We start from the raw sequence: 17,915 nt of genomic DNA, 5'->3' as shown, positions 1-17,915 counted from the left end.
GTGCTGGCCTGCAGGAGACTGCTTGTGTCCCCAGAGCGCTGTGACCAAGACTGACCTGCTGATTGCCTGCTAAGCGCTACAATCTGGAAGCGCTGTACCTGCTAAGCGCTGTGTTGCATGATCCTACAGAGCTATATGAGGAAGATTGTGCCCTTAGGGAGTTGTGGCCGGGAGAGTGTCTGTCTGTTGTGCCCCTGTCAAGCGCTATACTGCCTGGGACTGCAAGAAGCATTGAGCCTCCAAGCGCTGGGGCTTGAGAAGCTGTCTTCCCCCTAAGCGCCACAATCTTGAAGCTGTGTGTTAAGCACTGTATTGCCCTGGGAACTGCTGCTGGCCCAAGCGCTCTGAGTGCTGCTGTGTACTCTAAGCGCTGTATACGGAGGACTGAGCCCCCAAAGCGCTGTGCCGCCTGGAAGCGCTGTGGGGCCCCGGAGAACTGTTTATTGTGGAAGCGCTGTGCCCCTTTGAAGCGCTACTGGCTCACCTGTAGCCCTGGTACCCAATCCTGAATAGCGCTGTTGCTTTTCACGGCCGCCACTCCCCGGGAGAACTGTAGTTGGGCCCTGTTTACTCTTGTTGATTTTGTGAGGCCCCCCAAGCTAAAGGAAGGGGAAGAGGGGATTACAGGCCATAAAGGTTCCGGGCCTAGTGTTTTCATGTTACCTGTTCAGGCATGATGCACACTTGCGCCTAATGTTTATTGTATGCTGAATATTGCTAAAGGTTTCATGCCCCCTGGTAGATGTGTTTCCTGCTCCATAATTTAGGCCTGCTCCGCCCTATGCCAGGTGTTGATGCTAGGTGCGTGAGGTTCTTTTCGCAGGGGATGCTGGTGCAAGGTATGCTGGGTCGTAATACTAATGTGTTATGTTAAGCTTAATGCCAGCTGCCGAGGATTAATGCCTGTGTTTGCCCTGCAATATTGACCCTGTGTTTCATGCCAATGATATAATTTTTATTTCAGCTGGACACTAATGGACTTCCTTAACCCTTTTTCTTACTTCTCCCATTTTTCCTTGTATATAATCCCGTTGGTATACTTTGCTCTGGCGCAAGTTGGCGCCCCAGTGTGATTACTAATATTATTGTGTTTTACCTTTGCAGGTTGGAGATAATACGAAACGTATTCTTTTACTTCGAACCCAGTGTCGTGTCTCTTTTGTGGTGTGCCTGGTGTGTCGTCTGTCGGTACTGCGTGGATGTTTCACACATGTCCTCAGGAGTTTGGCCTGCCCACTCTGCTCCATGCTCCCCCCTGTAGAATTGGTTACCCCATTTCTTACAGTGTTTCATACATGAACTAAACTTAAACAGAGGAAAAGGCAATGTTATTAAACCATGGATGAGCCACACAGCTGAATTAGATTTGGCTACAGAAAATGGTAATAGTTCTAATTTTTTTATATGCAATAGAGAATATGACGCATCCTTCATGGACATGAACTGTTGTTTTTCCGTTAAATTAAACGGTAAAAACACTGACTAAATATTAATGTAGTCCCAAGGAACTTTCCCAGATTTTAGAGTTTGGAAGGTCCATGCAAACTGCGTGATGGACCACAATTGATTTTGACCATGGAACAAAACAGAAACATCATCTTGCCCAATATCCACAACAGATGAAACAATATTATCCAAGGTGTAAATCCTGGAAGAGAGTGTGTTAATGCTATTATCAAGGACAGCAAGCACTTTTTCCAAATTAGCTTGAAAGCAGTCTCAACCTGAGACAGTTTCCAAACTTCATAGTAAATAGCACCTATATATATATCTTATAGATCTTCCACTCACAGGACCCTTAACAAAATCAGTTAAATCAACATTGTCGGTCAACAAAGATAAATGATGTTTAACAGACGAAAGTGTAGAATGTTTCAGCCAATTTTGACATCATTTTCCCACTGAATAGGTGGTAACTGAATGGGAAGTTTCAAAACGGGGATCCGTTCTTTCCTGTGTAAGGCCAGGGCTAAACCCAGAAAGCCATGTTGACAAGAATCAGAACTTGTTGGCCACAACAGCCAACCCTCAGGATCCAGGGACGAAATGTTAAAGGAGAAATTTGAAATTAAAGATTGTAATTCATCAAGGGACCTATCAGTATGATTGTTCCAATTAGGGTAAGCATGCAGATTAGGAATTTTAGGGGTATTCATGTGTTTTGAAGTGGCCAAACTAACACAAGTTGTTTGTGAGATCGTATTATTTAAAAACAACATGTGGCCAAGAATAAGACATGCTCGGTGTAAAGCTTCAGTGCCCTGCACTTGCCAGGGTATAGAACCCCAAACAGATTTGAGATCTATGGTGTCTTTCCATAGCTTGCAGCCACCAACAGCTAACTGATCCATAAATGATTTGGAATACAACAATTTTGAGTGAGGAAGTCTCACTTTCGAATTCGATTTGTTATTTAATTTAAAATAAAATGAACTCGGGTTAGACTGATCAAAGTCAGTAAAATATGTGAATTTATTCAAAAGGGTATTTGAGCTGCCTTCTATGGGAGTAGGACAATGTTCCCATTGGATGTAATTAACCACATTTCTAAAGGTATTAGTCTTATGCAGAAAGTGATGGCCATAGTGTTGGTAACAGAAAAAGTCGGCGTAGTTTGCGGAGTCTAAATATAAATCCTCAGCATGAAAGGCAGCATAATATTTCAAATCAGAAAAGAGAGCTTCAATGGCTAGGACATTCCAATCATCAGAACAAATGTTTTGTTTCACAACATCCCCCATTGAAACACGGAGTACATTAGGAACATTAACCACCTCTGTGGGTCCATGAATTTGAAATTTTACAGCATCTCAAAATTTTACAACATCTAGCATGGGCTAGGCTGTGATGTTGAAAAAAGTCTGGTCTCTTTTCATGATGTGTGATGAGGAGTGTGGGGCCAAAGTTTCATGAATTAACCTGATTTTTGATCGTTCAGTTATATAGTGTCCAGAAAAAAGAACTGGGTAAGGTGTGCACCATCCTAAAGAACAATAATACAAATATGCAATCTGATAGTCACCATTAGGTGATATATTGGATATCAATAGGTAATACAGGACAAAAAAAATAGTCACAATCCTTCGTAATTTAAGAGTCTTCTTTTTCTTTTTTATTCTTCAATTCATCAAACAGAAAACAGCCGACACGTGTTTCGTAAGTACTAGATGAGTACTAAAACTTTCTCAAGGCTGAAAAGAAGTATACAATAAATGTGAAAAGAGTCTGGCACAATAAGACGCTGATGTTGTATAGTTCCAGAAGAAGCTGAATAGATGATTCCCAGCTCTTAACACCATTAGTCACAAATGAACACCATATGAGGTTGCATAAAACGATGAATCTCTGAACAAAAATTATCCAGAGGATCCAAATAGTTACACGCAAGCAAAAGATGGTGTGTATTCACAATTCTTCCACAAACCGTCCGGAAGTACGTATTAGAACGAAGTATCAAAAAATAAATATTCAAGAATAAGTCATCTATTGTCTAGTCTTTTGAAATCCAAAAACAGGCGAAGTATCTGGCCACTAGAAGTATAAATGCGGGGCTCCAAACAAATCCAGGAATTCCTATCCAATACCTGAGGTCAAAAAGACGGCGTCCCATACGATAAATATCGAGCACCTATATAGTGTCCATTTACCAGACGAAAAGAAATACCATCACAAATCCAATCGACAAGAACAAAAAAATGGAGATGAGAACCAACCAGATGTAAGTCCAAGGTGGAACCAAAAAATTTCTTTTAAACCAAGTAACCAAAATAGAAAACCTCAATGGTACACTCGATGTTATAGAGTCAGAGTCAAAGGAAAAATGTGACTGGTCAGCTGGACTTGCCTACACACCAGTCAAAGACACATCCGTGGGATATGTATACTCAGTATCTTCATGTGGATCGCCAGCTGGCGGATTTAATAATGGATTAGTGACTGTGGACATCTCTATAGCAAGGTCAGGCCTGTTGGTGTCAGCCGAGGCCAAAAAAGAATTTCTCAGCAGTGCTGGACAAGAGACAGCAGGAGTCATACTAAAAAGAATCGGCCACTCGTTGTAGTTTGACATTGTCAATGGAGTCGTACCTGTTTCCCTTGCGACAATGAAGTGGTGGTAAAATGACTGTTCTTGTCCCTTGCATGCCAAGGACTGGATTGGGTGCATGATACGAGGGGCTGAACTCCTTCTTGTTCTCCACCTTCTCACGGACCAGGCCACCAACTCTGGTAGCCAACTAACTACCGGAATCTACCAGAATCTGTAGAGCAGCTTCAGCTCCATATGTGGAGGGCAAGTGTTCCTTTGCAAGACTGTCTCGAGTCTCTTGTAGGTTCTGTAACACAGCAGAATGATTATTTACGTCAAAGGGTACGGCTGTCGCAGCCATGTCTAGACCATCAAGGTCCGGGACAAACATTTTTATGCCAAACAGCATTTTGTATGGGGTCTGCCCACCCAGAGGTCTTCTAGGAAGATTATTTAGTGCACGTAGTACCTAAAACCCTAGCAGTCAAATATTGCTTTAAGTCACAGTTCATTCGCTCCATAAAAGAATTTCCCTCAGGCCAGTATGGAGACAAAAATTTCACCTGCACCCCCAAAGACCCCATGGCTTCTTTGTACGTCTTATAGGTGAACGCTAGACCCTGATCAGAATGGAAGGTCCCACATGCAAAAATTCCCACAAAGACATGCAAATCTTTGATGACAGTTCGAGCATCAGCACTCCTTTGTGGCCAAACCCAGAGAAAACGTGTGCATGAATCCACTGCAACTAAGATATACTTATATGCAGTATCAGCAGAAAAAGGTCAGCAGGGATCTAAATAAACACAACCAAGTGGTCTATTAGATATGTACAGCTGAGTTTGTGGCAGCCGTGCAGCAGTTGAAGGTTTAATCTGCTGACATACATAACAAGAAAGGACATATTCACAAGTTCATTTATACAATCCATGCCACGAGTACCTCTGCTGTAAGATAGAGACATACGCTGAAACGCTGGCATGAGCCGAGGCTATGCCTTCGTGAGCGGCTGTTATCAAGGATAGCGTGCGGTCTGCGTCGGTAATAAGCCTGTCCCCAACGTTGTTAATTCTCACATAGGGAACTTTATCAGGACTTAAATGATGAGAGTATTTATAAGGGAAACCCTTAGGGTAATTATCAAAGATCTCTGTAGCATCTATAGCTGCCAAGATGTCATCATTAATCTTACTGTTGTACATTGTAACTGATGCTACTACATATGTTGCTACTGCGGTCTTTGCTGCTTCATCAGCAAGACTGTTGCCAACAGCGTGTACTCCTACGCGTTGGTGACCAAGAGTATGAATTACATTTACGAGAGGCAGACGTTCTTGATTTCTGAGGCTCAAACCCATAGCATCTTGTGCTTAATTGTGCCACCTTTGGAATCACGATAGTCATTCTGCGTCCAAAAGAATACATTTTTATCGAAGGGCTGAACACAGTAATAAGAGTCACTCACAATTAAAGTAGGCACACGAGGGTCAGCAAACTCCAATGCAAGCACTAGAGCACAGTTTGTGTCAGGGCAAGCTTTGTTGTTTATAGTCTATTATGGAAAAATTCCAATCACACAATGGTTCATTTTTTTGTTTTAATGAAGGTGTTACTATATTCGTGATAGTACATAGGAGAACAGCCAACACGTGTTTCACCCCTTACATGGCCATCCGGCCTGGAACTTCCTCAGGGCATTACGAATCAGGTTGAAGAAGTATATCTGGTCATTCTTTTCTGTGGATGAATAGGGATTCTCTGATTTTGGCGTAATGCCGGTACGAGTCGTCTCCTGCGATTGGAATTTTTCCATAATAGACTATAAAAAACAAGCTTGCCCTGACACACCTTTCTCAAACTTTGCTATAATAGGGGGTTAGAGGTTTCCCCATGCCAAGGGCAAGCTTGACAAAAAAGAGGGACCATTGCTCAATAAACGTCCAGTAAGGGATTGGGACCTTTTACCCCTCATTCTCACTAACCCAAGCACTAGAGCACGTAGCTCTGCCAACTGGGCGGTACAGTCACCTAATGTCTGAGTGTGCACGACATCGGACTTGAATTCTCCATTCACCATGGTACCAGCCACGATTGCGCAGGCCACTGAATAAGAATGCTTAGATTCTATCACCGGTTGCGCCGAACCGTCAGTGTAAATGATACAATGGTAATCCTCAAGCGTGCACTTGGACAGAGGAGCAGGATGAACAAACTCCTACTGTAAGAACTCCAGAGTTTACAATGAGGGGTCAAAGATAAATGTGACATCCGGAGATGTCAACAAAGTTGCTCATTGTATCCAATTAGGATATGGAACTTTAGAATTTGGTACACTGGCTTTCATCACTGCTTTAAATGCAGGATAAGGTGTAACAACCAACCTGTGTTTTCCTTGTGACAGTGCTCTCTCTTTTAGAATTGCCATCTGTACAGCTGTCAAGACTTTCTCGACAGAAGAAAATCGCTTTTCAGCCGAAGTGTACAAGTGTGACTTGTAAGCGATAGGCACTGTGTCTCCTTCATTAAACATCAAGTACGTGAAACCCACGGCACTAGGCACAATTCTTATTACCAGGTTAGTGTGGTTATCATGAGTCAATAAGTACTTAGATTCAAGAAGATCAGACTGCAAAAATTGCAGAATAGCTGAATGCTCAGGCAGCCAGCATGACTTGGTAAAAGTTGGTTGTATCAAAGCATAAAGAGGTTTGATACGCTGGGCATAATCGGGAATATAAGTACGCCCAAAATTAAAAAATTCCAGCAAGGATTGTAGTTTTTTCAGAGTTGTAGGAGACCATAAACATGCGCATTTCTCCAGGAAGTGAAGACCTCTACCATCATTGTTGAGCCCAGGAACAACACTGTGAACTCCGCAATGTCTGACTTTGCAAAGATGAATTTATAACCGAAGTCCACAAACATAACTATGATGCGGTCAATGCGACACAGATGCGGCCATAATTCGTCGTACATTAGATAAATATCATCAATGTACGAGTACGCATCAGGATCAATGCCATCTAAGAAAGAGACGACACGTGCGGCGAAGACACCTGGGCTATTTTTATAGCCCATGGCCAATCTTTTAAATTGTTTTTGTTTGCCGCCACAAGTGAACGCTGTCCATTGACTACTAACGGAGGACAGGTTATGATTAAAAAAGCCATTTGAAATGTCTCGTGTGAACTTAAATCTTTTTCGCATCAGACTGTTAACGAGAGCTGAACTGTGGGTGTTCTGAGCCAAACGATACCGTGAGAGGCCAGGACATCAGAAACCAACAGGTACATATTTTAGATCGTTTAGTGCAATACCAGAAAGAATAGAGGCTTCAAGCTAGATAATTAAAACTTTATTATTTTTCTGCATTTTACACAGAAAAGTGACAAAGCCCTGATGACTGTCTGGGAACTGGTTTCCTCGGACTAGAAACGCGTCAGCACATCTGAGGGAGCAATCAATATCACTAAGCGTTTGAACTAGCTCTGGCTGGTTGTAAAAGCCATCCTTATTTTAGGACGTGCTCCTTCTTTTTGACTTTGTCTCTTCATTCTTTATGAATTGGCTGCCAGGAGTGCTAAATTAGAAATCATGGCACTGACCAACGGAAAACATCCCAGCAACTCAAGACTCCTGCAACATACAGATGCTTTCGTGGAACATCACTGGGGCAAAAAAATGGTTGGAGAATGGTGCTCACCCAAAAAAATGGGAAACGTACGACATAATAGCTCTGCAAGAAACTTGGGCACTAGAAGCTCTCCCCTTGGCAAATTACATCCACTATACTGTCCCAGCCACCAAAACTAAAACCTTTGGTCACCCTAAAGGGGGCCTGGCAGTCTACATTTCGGCAGAGTTAAAAATCGAGAGTGAACAAATGGTAACAGAAGGACCAAACATTCAAATGATCAAATTGACATTGGGGCCTGCTAGTAGAACAAAAACCGTCCTCTTGATGAATACATACGCACACCCTACGCCCAGAAAAAAACTGGCACACAACAAAGAACTAATCACTATCATCACAAATATCGGAAGTACCTTCCCCATGTGGGACTTGATACTCACTGGGGACTTTAATTCAAACTTAATTCATACTCCGGATGAGGACGAATTTCTAGCATCTGACAATATAATTTGGTCTGTTCCACACCAATACCAGCCAACGAGACCAAATGTCGACCACGCAGGCCAAGGGTTCATAAATGCTCTAGAGTTTCTCGGGCTAAGAGTGATGAATGGTCGGACTCCTGACGATCCCCCCCCCCAAGTTTACATTCCATGGGGGAAAAACAAGATCAAGACTGGACTATACAGCAATCTCAGTATCACTGGTACCATACCTTTCCCATTTTTTGATAGAATTTACAACCAAGAGCGACCACTCATATCAGCTGATTCATTTTAGGCTACAAACCAGTAAACATCTGTTAAATGCAACAGTAGTAGGCAACATACACACAGTTGACTTGAAACGTCTAAAATGGTCACACGATTCAATTGAAAACCTTCAGTCAAAAATAAAAGAAAAGTTATCTACAAGTAAAGCCGGGGCTCAGAATAAAATACAAGCGTGGGAAAACTTCACAGCGGATCTCACAACATTAATGTCGCCTGGACAAAAAAAGATAATCAATCTCAGCCAAACAAATGCCCGGGGAAAAACATCAACAGCACGGCTGTGAACTTTGAAACGTAACCTTAAAAAATCCATAAGGATGTTAAAAAGAACAACCCCTGATACAGCTGCATGGGTTAGGGCAAGGCAGCTCAGGAAAAGCTATAAATAAGATCTCTGGGACGAGAAAAGAAAGAGCAATGACAAATTCTGTGCAGAACTCCTCTGTAGCTCAAAGAAACCCAACTCAAAACAGTTTTGGATAATTATAAACAATTTGAACCGGCCAGCAAAAGCTTTATCCTCAAATATACAAGAATCGGAGTGGGCGGAATTTTTAACCATGAGGTTTTCAGAAACATTCTATCAAGAAAGAAGTAAAAGAAACTCCTACGATTCAGTAGAGGGAAATGGCAAACTCAAAGGGGCCATAGAAATTACCAGCCCAGAAGAAGCATTTACTCCACAAAAAAAGACCAGATAAATGTTGAAATAAACCCAATAGAGGGAAACGCCTCTCTGACACCACCTACAACTACATGTCCCATTCAAGTGAAGGAGTCACACGCATAATCAAGAAAGGCAGAAACGAAGGTGAGCCAGGCCCCAACGGCATCCCGCAAGAAATTTTTAAACACGACATCTCGTTTTGGGGTAATTACCTCTCTAATCTATACCAAGAAATAGAGAATATAAATACAATACCAGAAAATTGGAAAGGTTCGATCTTGACTCCAATATTTAAAGGAGGTGACAGAGCAAATCCAGCTCATTATAGGTCGATAGCCCTGCTGGACATAGAGGTGAAATACTATGCTACCCGGGTGCTAGAAGATCTCAAGGCATGGTCTGACAACCTTAACCTCATCCTGGCTAACCAAACGGGTTTCAGGCAAGGCTTAGGGACGACGACGAACATCTTAGGTCTATCACTAATTGCGAACAAGTGCAAGCAGAGGAAATTACATCTCTACCTCTGCTTTGTAGACCTAAAAGCAGCCAAGCTGCGAGCCTGGGACATCCCTGACAGGGTATTAAAAGGCATATTGCTTTTATTTTATTCAAATACCTGGCTAAGGATCAAGATAGTTGATGGGTCCAGGCTATCGAGGAAGCTGCTTGACCACCAGAGGCTTAAAACAAGGGTGCGTCCTGGCCCCACACCTTTTCAATCTGTTTCTATCAGACCACTCTCAAAGGCTGGACAGTATTAACTCCCATCCACCAAAGCTTGGTGAATTGAGGCTTTCGCATCTTTCATATGCGGCCGACGTGGTGTTAATGAGCCAAACAAAGATCGGTCTACAAAGATGCCTTAACGAAATGTCATCTTATATTTCAGAAAATAAACTTGAAATAAACACATCCAAAACTAAAACTATGGTGATTGGTAGCAAAAAGCAAAGAAAACAGACAATTTGGCTTAATGGAACCCAGCTAGAGGAGGTAAAAAATACAAATACCTAGGCCTCTACATTGACAACTCTAAAAATGTCACCGAGCAAAAAAGTATATATCTCAGAGAACAAGTGCCTTAACTTTTGCCTTCAGTTTACTGGCTAAAAAGCTGAAGGGTCCCTCCTATAAACCCTTGCTCGCTGTAATGAAGGCAAAAATCCTGCCAACTCCATCATATGCCAGCGCTGCCTTCCATGGCGAGGACGGAGAGCTCATAAACAAACTAATAGCTTCCATCTACAAAAAAGTATTCCACATACAAAGGTCGGCCTCTCCAACGCAGACCCGCCTTGAAGTTGGTCTAATAAATGAAGAAATAGGAAGAATGTATGCGACTGTGACAACCTGGTATCGCCTGAAACTAAATGCAGCCACATCAAAAATCAACGAAGTTCTTTGGTGTGAATTAAATGAGGATAAAACTTCTCTTTTTAATCAATACCTCCCCAAAACACTCTCCACTACATGCACAATGGATTTATGGAACAAAAATTTGCCGTGCCAATCTTTCAAGCAAGCTGTAAAGAAGGCGTCAAAAAGCCATTCGCCTCTATTGGATGAAAACATTTTTAGATCAAGGTCGCATGCCTGGATGGTGTTAAACCACTATAAGTCCCTTGCACCGGCGCATACCTGAGAAAAACATTTTCAATTAATGTAAAAATGCAACTTATTATACTACGTTTTGGAATCTTGCCATCCTTGGCTGACCAGCCCGCGTGGTTGCATACAGGCCCCAAAACATGCCGGCTGTGCAACTTCTACAAAGAAGATCTTATCCACGTAATCTGCACATGCAAGAAACTACAGGAGGATCGAGCGCTCCTTTTAAAAACATGCTTCAATGAGAGGGGCATTAGATCTTGCAGAGCTGCAATAACGGCGTGCCTAAACCCCTCTGATCCCCCATTGAATGGCAGACTGATTACATTTCTCAAAGTGTTTACAAAGCTGTGCTAAAAGGGGTCTGAAGCATGCCCAAGTGAGGGCTAACTCACGGAACAGACTTTTTTCTTATTCTACTAACAATGGTCATTTTAGAGACCCTATGTAGAGATGAAGTGACTAAATTTAAATTCTTGTCTTATTAACCTTTGTACAATCCTGTTTTTTATCCGTTTTTTGGTTCTTGTTTTAAAATTGTTATGGTTTTAATTAACTAAACAATAAACATTACATTATTTGACATTATTTATTTGTTTTATGAATTCAGATTAACTTTATTGAAAATTTCAATTGTTTGTGTTTGTATAGTGAATTTTTTGTGGAATGTATGATAATTGTGTAAATGAATTGTAAATATTTTGTTTGTAAATAGTTAGATGTTGGAATTTAAATGTATTGAATGTACAGTTTTCTCCTTTTTTGCGAAAATTTCAAAAGAAGAATGATTTTTTTTTCGAAATAGACAGGTATAAATAAAAATACCGGGTCAAACTCAATACGTTTGTGTTTCTCCTATGATCTGAAATACGTTTTTGGAAATTAATTGGGTGTAGACATATTCTTGTGTTTTCTAGTTTATTACGATCCAGTCTACCCCATACCCTACATGGACCTAACTCCTTTGTTTCACAAAGATAATCCAAAACCAGGCAGTACGACCCATCAGGTTTGCTAACAGTGAAATGAGGATTATTCATGGGTGACACACGTCTCAATCACACCTTGATATTCTAATTGTTCAAGGATTTCCGCAACGGGGGCTTTAGCCACTCGCCGCATGGGATAGCGGGGTGGTGGCTGTGCCATAAACCGCAATGGAATCTCGTGTCTGGGAGAAAGTTTAGCCCACCTGACTTGAGTATGGTACAATGCAGTTGCAAGCACCAGAGCACACTCTTCTGCAAAGTTCTGCGAACTGCTCCTTGGGCACGGTGTGCGGAAAGCTGGGGAGGGAGACCTCCTCCCCTCTTGGAGCGGCCAAAATGAAAAGCGGGGGCCAGTCTGACTCAGCTAACAGAATGTCATATGTAGAGGTCAGATGTTCCAAAAAAATCCCTTTTATTACACGTTGGATATCACCTTCTATTAAAAGTACTATATCATATAGTCTGTCAGGGGGAGCCACCCTACTGTCAGCAGTTTCCATTGTGATAAAAGTGTCAGTTGCTGTCGCCTTCAGATATGGACGCAGTGCTTGCGCACTATTGTAACCTCCGCTGTGCTGTCGAGCAGCGTTAATGCCCATGTCAGGATCCGAAGCTGTGTTCTCACTATCCGTGGCATAAATTACGGCAAACGCAGCAACTTTCTTTTTCTGAAAATGAGGGCGTTAACTTGGCAAGTCTTCCTGCTTGTTTTTACCATCAGATGGGCGGGGCTGCTCACGTGCTTGTGGGGCACCCCGACCCCTGCCGTGTTCTCCTCCACCAGCTTGCGTGCGATGTTTCCTGTGAAGAACGAGGAGTACGTTGCTCAGGAACCTGAAATCTATCAGGAGACCTCATTCTTGCGTGGTCGGACAAATCATGGATATGGTGTGAACCCGCCTAAGACTGGCCAAGTGGCCCCAGGAATTGGCAAGGGACCTAACCAAAACGGAGTTACGGTGTGGGGGAGGGTGCCATACAACCAAACACGATGCTGCCATGCCGAAATTGGAATCTCTTGTGTCCTATATAGAGTATTGTTCACCGGAATCGTAGTGTGAGTGTATGTATGAAACGTATCCTCATCCGCATTTATTGCAGGAAACGTGACCCAAGAGAGGAAAAGCTCAAAGGGGAACGCCGAATCAGCACTCACCCCAAAGGTAACAGACATACCATCGTCTGGTACTCCAAACTGCGTCAGATGACGCCAGAGCGCTGCCCAGCTATGCTGAGCTATGTCAATATCACCCATGAGGACATAGAGAATAAAAACAATTTCTATAAATTGCAGTACAACAAAGGCTAGTAATTCAAAATGTGAACCTTTTCATAAATCTCATGCTTGAATTAACCTATAACACATTCGTATAGGTAGGTTAATCCGTCACACCTGTTAACCGGAAAAGGTGTTGAGGGTATTGTGGACAGATACGAGCCCTAATCAAGACTTTGGGCGTAATGTTGCGGAAATTCTGCTCATGCACAGAACTATGCGCAGGAAACCAGGACCTCAGTGTATTGTGGTGTACCAAAAATCCACCTCAGTGCCCAGAACCCCTATCCGACTAGCAACAGTGTCTCATTCATTCTCCGTACTACAGCGAAGCTACCAATGAACAAGCGACTTTGGGACCTCTCAGGAATAGTGGGAATCAAGAAAACTCTTTTGTTTTTATTCTCATTCATAAATGTCCACAACGTGTGCAATCAGAGACACGGTATAGTTTAAAATGTTTATTTCAACTACGTGCTCTAAGATGCAGTATCTTTGCTAACATAAGTAAAAAGATGCATAAAATCAATACAATCAACATTGTTACAATTCCATAAAATACAAAGGGAGAAATCATATTATAATGATAGTGGAACCAGGTCTATAGCGCCTTGTGTACCACCCTCCCCTTGCTAGGAGCTAGGTATTATAATAATACAAGATCTCTAGGTTAAAACCGGGAACCCCATACCTCCAAAGTCAGGTGAAGTGAATCACATCCCAGATCAGCACAGCTCTTTCTCGATTGAAAGGTTTTTTCCAAGTGCTAGTCTCATGCATGCAGTGCAATATTAAAAGCACCCGAGTTTCAGAAATGAGAAGCTGTGTTCGTGTTGTGTCTAGAGCGTGGGCCGATCAACCTGCATCAACAGCATACATTGTTATTTTAACCTTGAACACTTTGTGCAGACTTGAAGTCGCAGTGTGAGTCTAGAGATATGAAAAACAGACCGTTCTCATGTGAAGGAAAATCAAGCAGTTTGTCTTTATAAAAACAGAGACATGTAGTGTCTTGTGCAAAAGCAGCAAAATGGCGTTTTCGCAACGAACTCACTTATGCTAATATAGCAATGTGTGCAGGCAGAATCATATTCATCCCTAAACTTTTACAGGTAGCAGGAACAGGAACACTTGGATGTTTTTCTTTGTAACTCTTCATCGCCAAATAAAAACCACTAGTGTTTCTTTTCTGTTATTCCACATTGAGCTAGTCTCCCAGTGGATTTCCTGTTATATCGCGTTGTTTTTTTCTATGTGTACCGAAGTGAACAATCACTGGGAACAGACACTTTCAATATTCTACAAATCTTTGGTTTTCTTCATTTCTTCTAGTCGACTCTTCATTCATCTGGTATTTGCATATCCCACATAATTATATAGTTGTTCCTATAATTCCTTCATCTCACAATAACTGCACTGTTCTGCTACTGTCTATGTCCTCAGATGAATCAATATTATTGTCAAAGTTCTTAAGTTCTTTTTGAATTCACTGCATCTCTAGGATTATTTCTAAGTAAGTTAAATGAAGGTGTGTGTTTGCTGAGGCTATTTAGGATCAGAAATTGATAAAAGCTTGTCACACCTTTAGTGCAATTGTAAGGTTTACCCCAGGTGTTTTCGCAATTGACAAAATCACTTCTGACATTCATTGCAATGCTCATTTTTACTCTGTGTGTGTTAGTTGATGTATCCGTAGGTTTAATAACTTACAGAAGATATTCACACATTCACTGCACCTGAAAGGATTTTTCTCTGTGAGCATTAACGGATGAATCCTTAATGCGAAATATTTCCTGAAGGTACTTCTACACTCACTACAGTTGTACGGTATGTACAGAGTGAGTGCAAGCTGATGTCTACATAGGCTTGATAATTGACTACATTTCTTCAGACATTCACTGCACTTAAATGGCTTTTCTTCTGCGTGTGTTCGCTGATGCCTGTTTAGGATTGATAATGGACTACAGCTTTTCAAGCATTCATGGCATTTAAAAGATTTGTTTCCCCTTTGTGAGCTCGCTGATGATTTCTTAATGCTGAAAAGTAAGTAAAACTACTGCCACATTCATTGCAATGGTAGGGTTTTTCCCCTGTGTGTGTTCTCTGATGTGTGTGGAGGCTTGAATGTACCCTAAAACTACTTCCACATTCACTGCAATTGTATGGTTTTTCCCCAGTGTGTATTCGCTGATGTGTGTGGAGGTATGATAACTGACTGAAGCTCTTTACACATTCACTGCACTGGTATGGTTTTTCCCCTGTGTGTATTCGCTGATGTCTCCGGAGGCTTGTTAACTGACTGAAGCTCTTCACACATTCACTGCACTGGTATGGTTTTTCCCCTGTGTGTATTCTCTGATGTCTTTGGAGGTCTGATAACCGACTGAAGCTCTTCACACATTCAGTGCAAGGGTAAGGTTTTTCCATCCTGTGTGTTCGCTGATGTGTTTGGAGGAGTGATAACCGACTGAAGCTCTGCACACATTCCTTGCACTGGTATTGTTTTTCCCCTGTGTGTATTCTCTGATGTTTGTGGAGGTATGATAACTGACTGAAGCTCTTCACACATTCATTGCAATGGTATGGTTTTTCCCCCGTGTGTGTTCGCTGATGTCTTCCGAGGTCTGTTAACTGACTGAAGCTCTTCACACATTCATTGCAATGGTATGGTTTTTCCCCTGTGTGTGTTCGCTGATGTCTTCCGAGGCCTGTTAACCGACTGAAGCTCTTCACACATTCAGTGCAATGGTATGGTTTTTCCCCTGTGTGTGTTCGCTGATGTGTTTGGAGATATGATAACCGACTGAAGCTCTTCACACATTCAGTGCAATGGTATGGTTTTTCCCCTGTGTGTGTTCGCTGATGTGTTTGGAGATTTGATAACCGACTATAACTCTTCACACATTCATTGCAATGGTATGGTTTTTCCCCAGTGTGTGTACGCTGATGTCTTCGGAGGTCTGTTAACCCACTGAAGCTCTTCACACATTCAGTGCAATGGTATGGTTTTTCCCCTGTGTGTGTTCGCTGATGTGTTTGGAGGAGTGATAACCAACTGAAGCTCTGCACACATTCCTTGCAATGGTATGGTTTTTCCCCAGTGTGTGTACGCTGATGTCTTCGGAGGTCTGGTAACCGACTGAAGCTCTTCACACATTCAGTGCAATGGTATGGTTTTTCCCCTGTGTGTGTTCGCTCATGTGTTTGGAGGAGTGATAACCGACTGAAGCTCTTTACACATTCCTTGCAATGGTATGGTTTTTCCCCTGTGTGTGTTCGCTGATGTGTTTGAAGTTCTTGTAACTGACTGAAGCTCTTTACACATTCACTGCACTGGTATGGTTTTTCCCCTGTGTGTATTCGCTGATGTGTTTGGAGGTATGATAACTGACTGAAGCTCTTCATACATTCATTGCAATGGTATGGTTTTTCCCCCGTGTGTGTTCGCTGATGTCTTCGGAGGTCTGTTAACTGACTGAAGCTCTTCACACATTCAGTGCAATGGTATGGTTTTTCCCCTGTGTGTGTTCGCTGATGTGTTTGGAGATGTGATAACCGACTGAAGCTCTTCACACATTCAGTGCAATGGTATGGTTTTTCCCCTGTTTGTATTCGCTGATGCTCTTTTATGGTTTCTAACTGGCCAGATTTTTCTCCTGACCGTGTTTCCTGAAGGGTCAGCATAGTTAATAAACCACTTGCGTTATTTTCACATTCCCGGTATTTGTGTGATATTCTGAACGCTTGATTTCCGATTTAACAATAAAATACAAGATTCACTAAATACCTGCCACATTCATAATATCAGTAAGCCTTCCTCGTGGGTGATTGCATCTTTAGATTGGATAATGGCTTTGCCTGCTTGCGGGTAAAGCTTAATCTTCCTTCCGGTAGGTGCAAATTGGGACAATACTCTGTACTTCAGAGAGCAGAACTCTGCTTTCCTTTAGCCTTCAGTTGTTAGGCTCCACCTCGTTGTGCTTTTCCCTGGTTCCTGTGGTTTGGCTTGAAAGAGTTAACAATACACCTAGAGCACTGAATGCTGGTCTGTTGCCAGTTTAGATAGCGAAGCACTGCTCTAGCCATATCATGACGGTGAAGCGACTCGTAATGTGTACAGCTACTCCAAAGAGTGTCCCGGGGCAAAGCACAGGTCAGAAAAGAAAGTAAATCCGGTTGTTTCAAACATGGACAAAAAGCCAAGTTTTCAACCTTTTTTAAACATTTTCATGTTGCTAACAGCTCAAAACTGAAGAGGGAGTTTGTTCCAAGCTATGGATCCCAAATAGACACGAGACCTTACCTCCAACTCTCATACCGGCCTCATGATCAAAGCTGGTGTTGGACGCTTGTTTATACAGCAGGTGGTTTGTCAGTTTTGTTGTCTTGGTTTTGTAGAGGTCATTTCTTCGTCTTGGGGTGTCGAGGTGCAGATCTCAGACTCGGACACTCACTGAATTGCCTTTGACTGCGTCTTCCTGGATCTGTCCTCTGCCTCTGATTGCACTGATGTTTTTGGAGCTCCTTATTTTTGATAATTTTTGCAGGTTTGATGTGTTATCTTCATTATTCATAATCAATCCGTGCATTTAAGGCTTATTTTCTGTTGGATGTAAAGAAATGTAATATTACTAAATGCAAATGTAATACAATGTGAATACACAATATTTAACCAGCTGGATAAGACATCTCTTCTCTACCATATTTGAAATTTAGTGAGGAACATTTTAGCATACATGGATATTTCTTTAAAACTGTGGTTGAACATGTCACATCTTATTTACTTCTGAAAAGGCAGTGATTTACCATTGTTCAGAGTAAATTACTAAAGAAAGGGCAGCTACAGAGCACTCATGTGCTACAGGTACAGTTTTGGGTAGATATACATGGACAAGATTTCATTTAAACAGAACAGATTGTGGAAAAAGAGAGGAATCA

The 17,915-nt window shown here is 42.0% G+C and overlaps 1 protein-coding gene across 1 annotated transcript in view; it reads right to left on the bottom strand.

Moving 5' to 3' along the window:
- LOC144805635 (uncharacterized) overlaps positions 1-16,959 on the bottom strand; it is a 56,697-nt gene extending 39,738 nt beyond the window's left edge. The window contains exon 1 of the mRNA XM_078672156.1: positions 15,035-16,959. Coding sequence (XP_078528282.1) covers positions 15,035-16,661 — 1,627 coding nt within the window. The 5' untranslated portion in view covers positions 16,662-16,959. The remainder of the gene's footprint in view (positions 1-15,034) is intronic.
- Positions 16,960-17,915: the final 956 nt, after the last annotated feature.

Source organism: Lissotriton helveticus, assembly GCF_964261635.1.
Source record: "Lissotriton helveticus chromosome 1_1 unlocalized genomic scaffold, aLisHel1.1 SUPER_1_unloc_17, whole genome shotgun sequence".
Taxonomy (NCBI): domain Eukaryota; kingdom Metazoa; phylum Chordata; class Amphibia; order Caudata; family Salamandridae; genus Lissotriton; species Lissotriton helveticus.
This window is presented reverse-complemented; position numbering and strand designations above follow the sequence as displayed.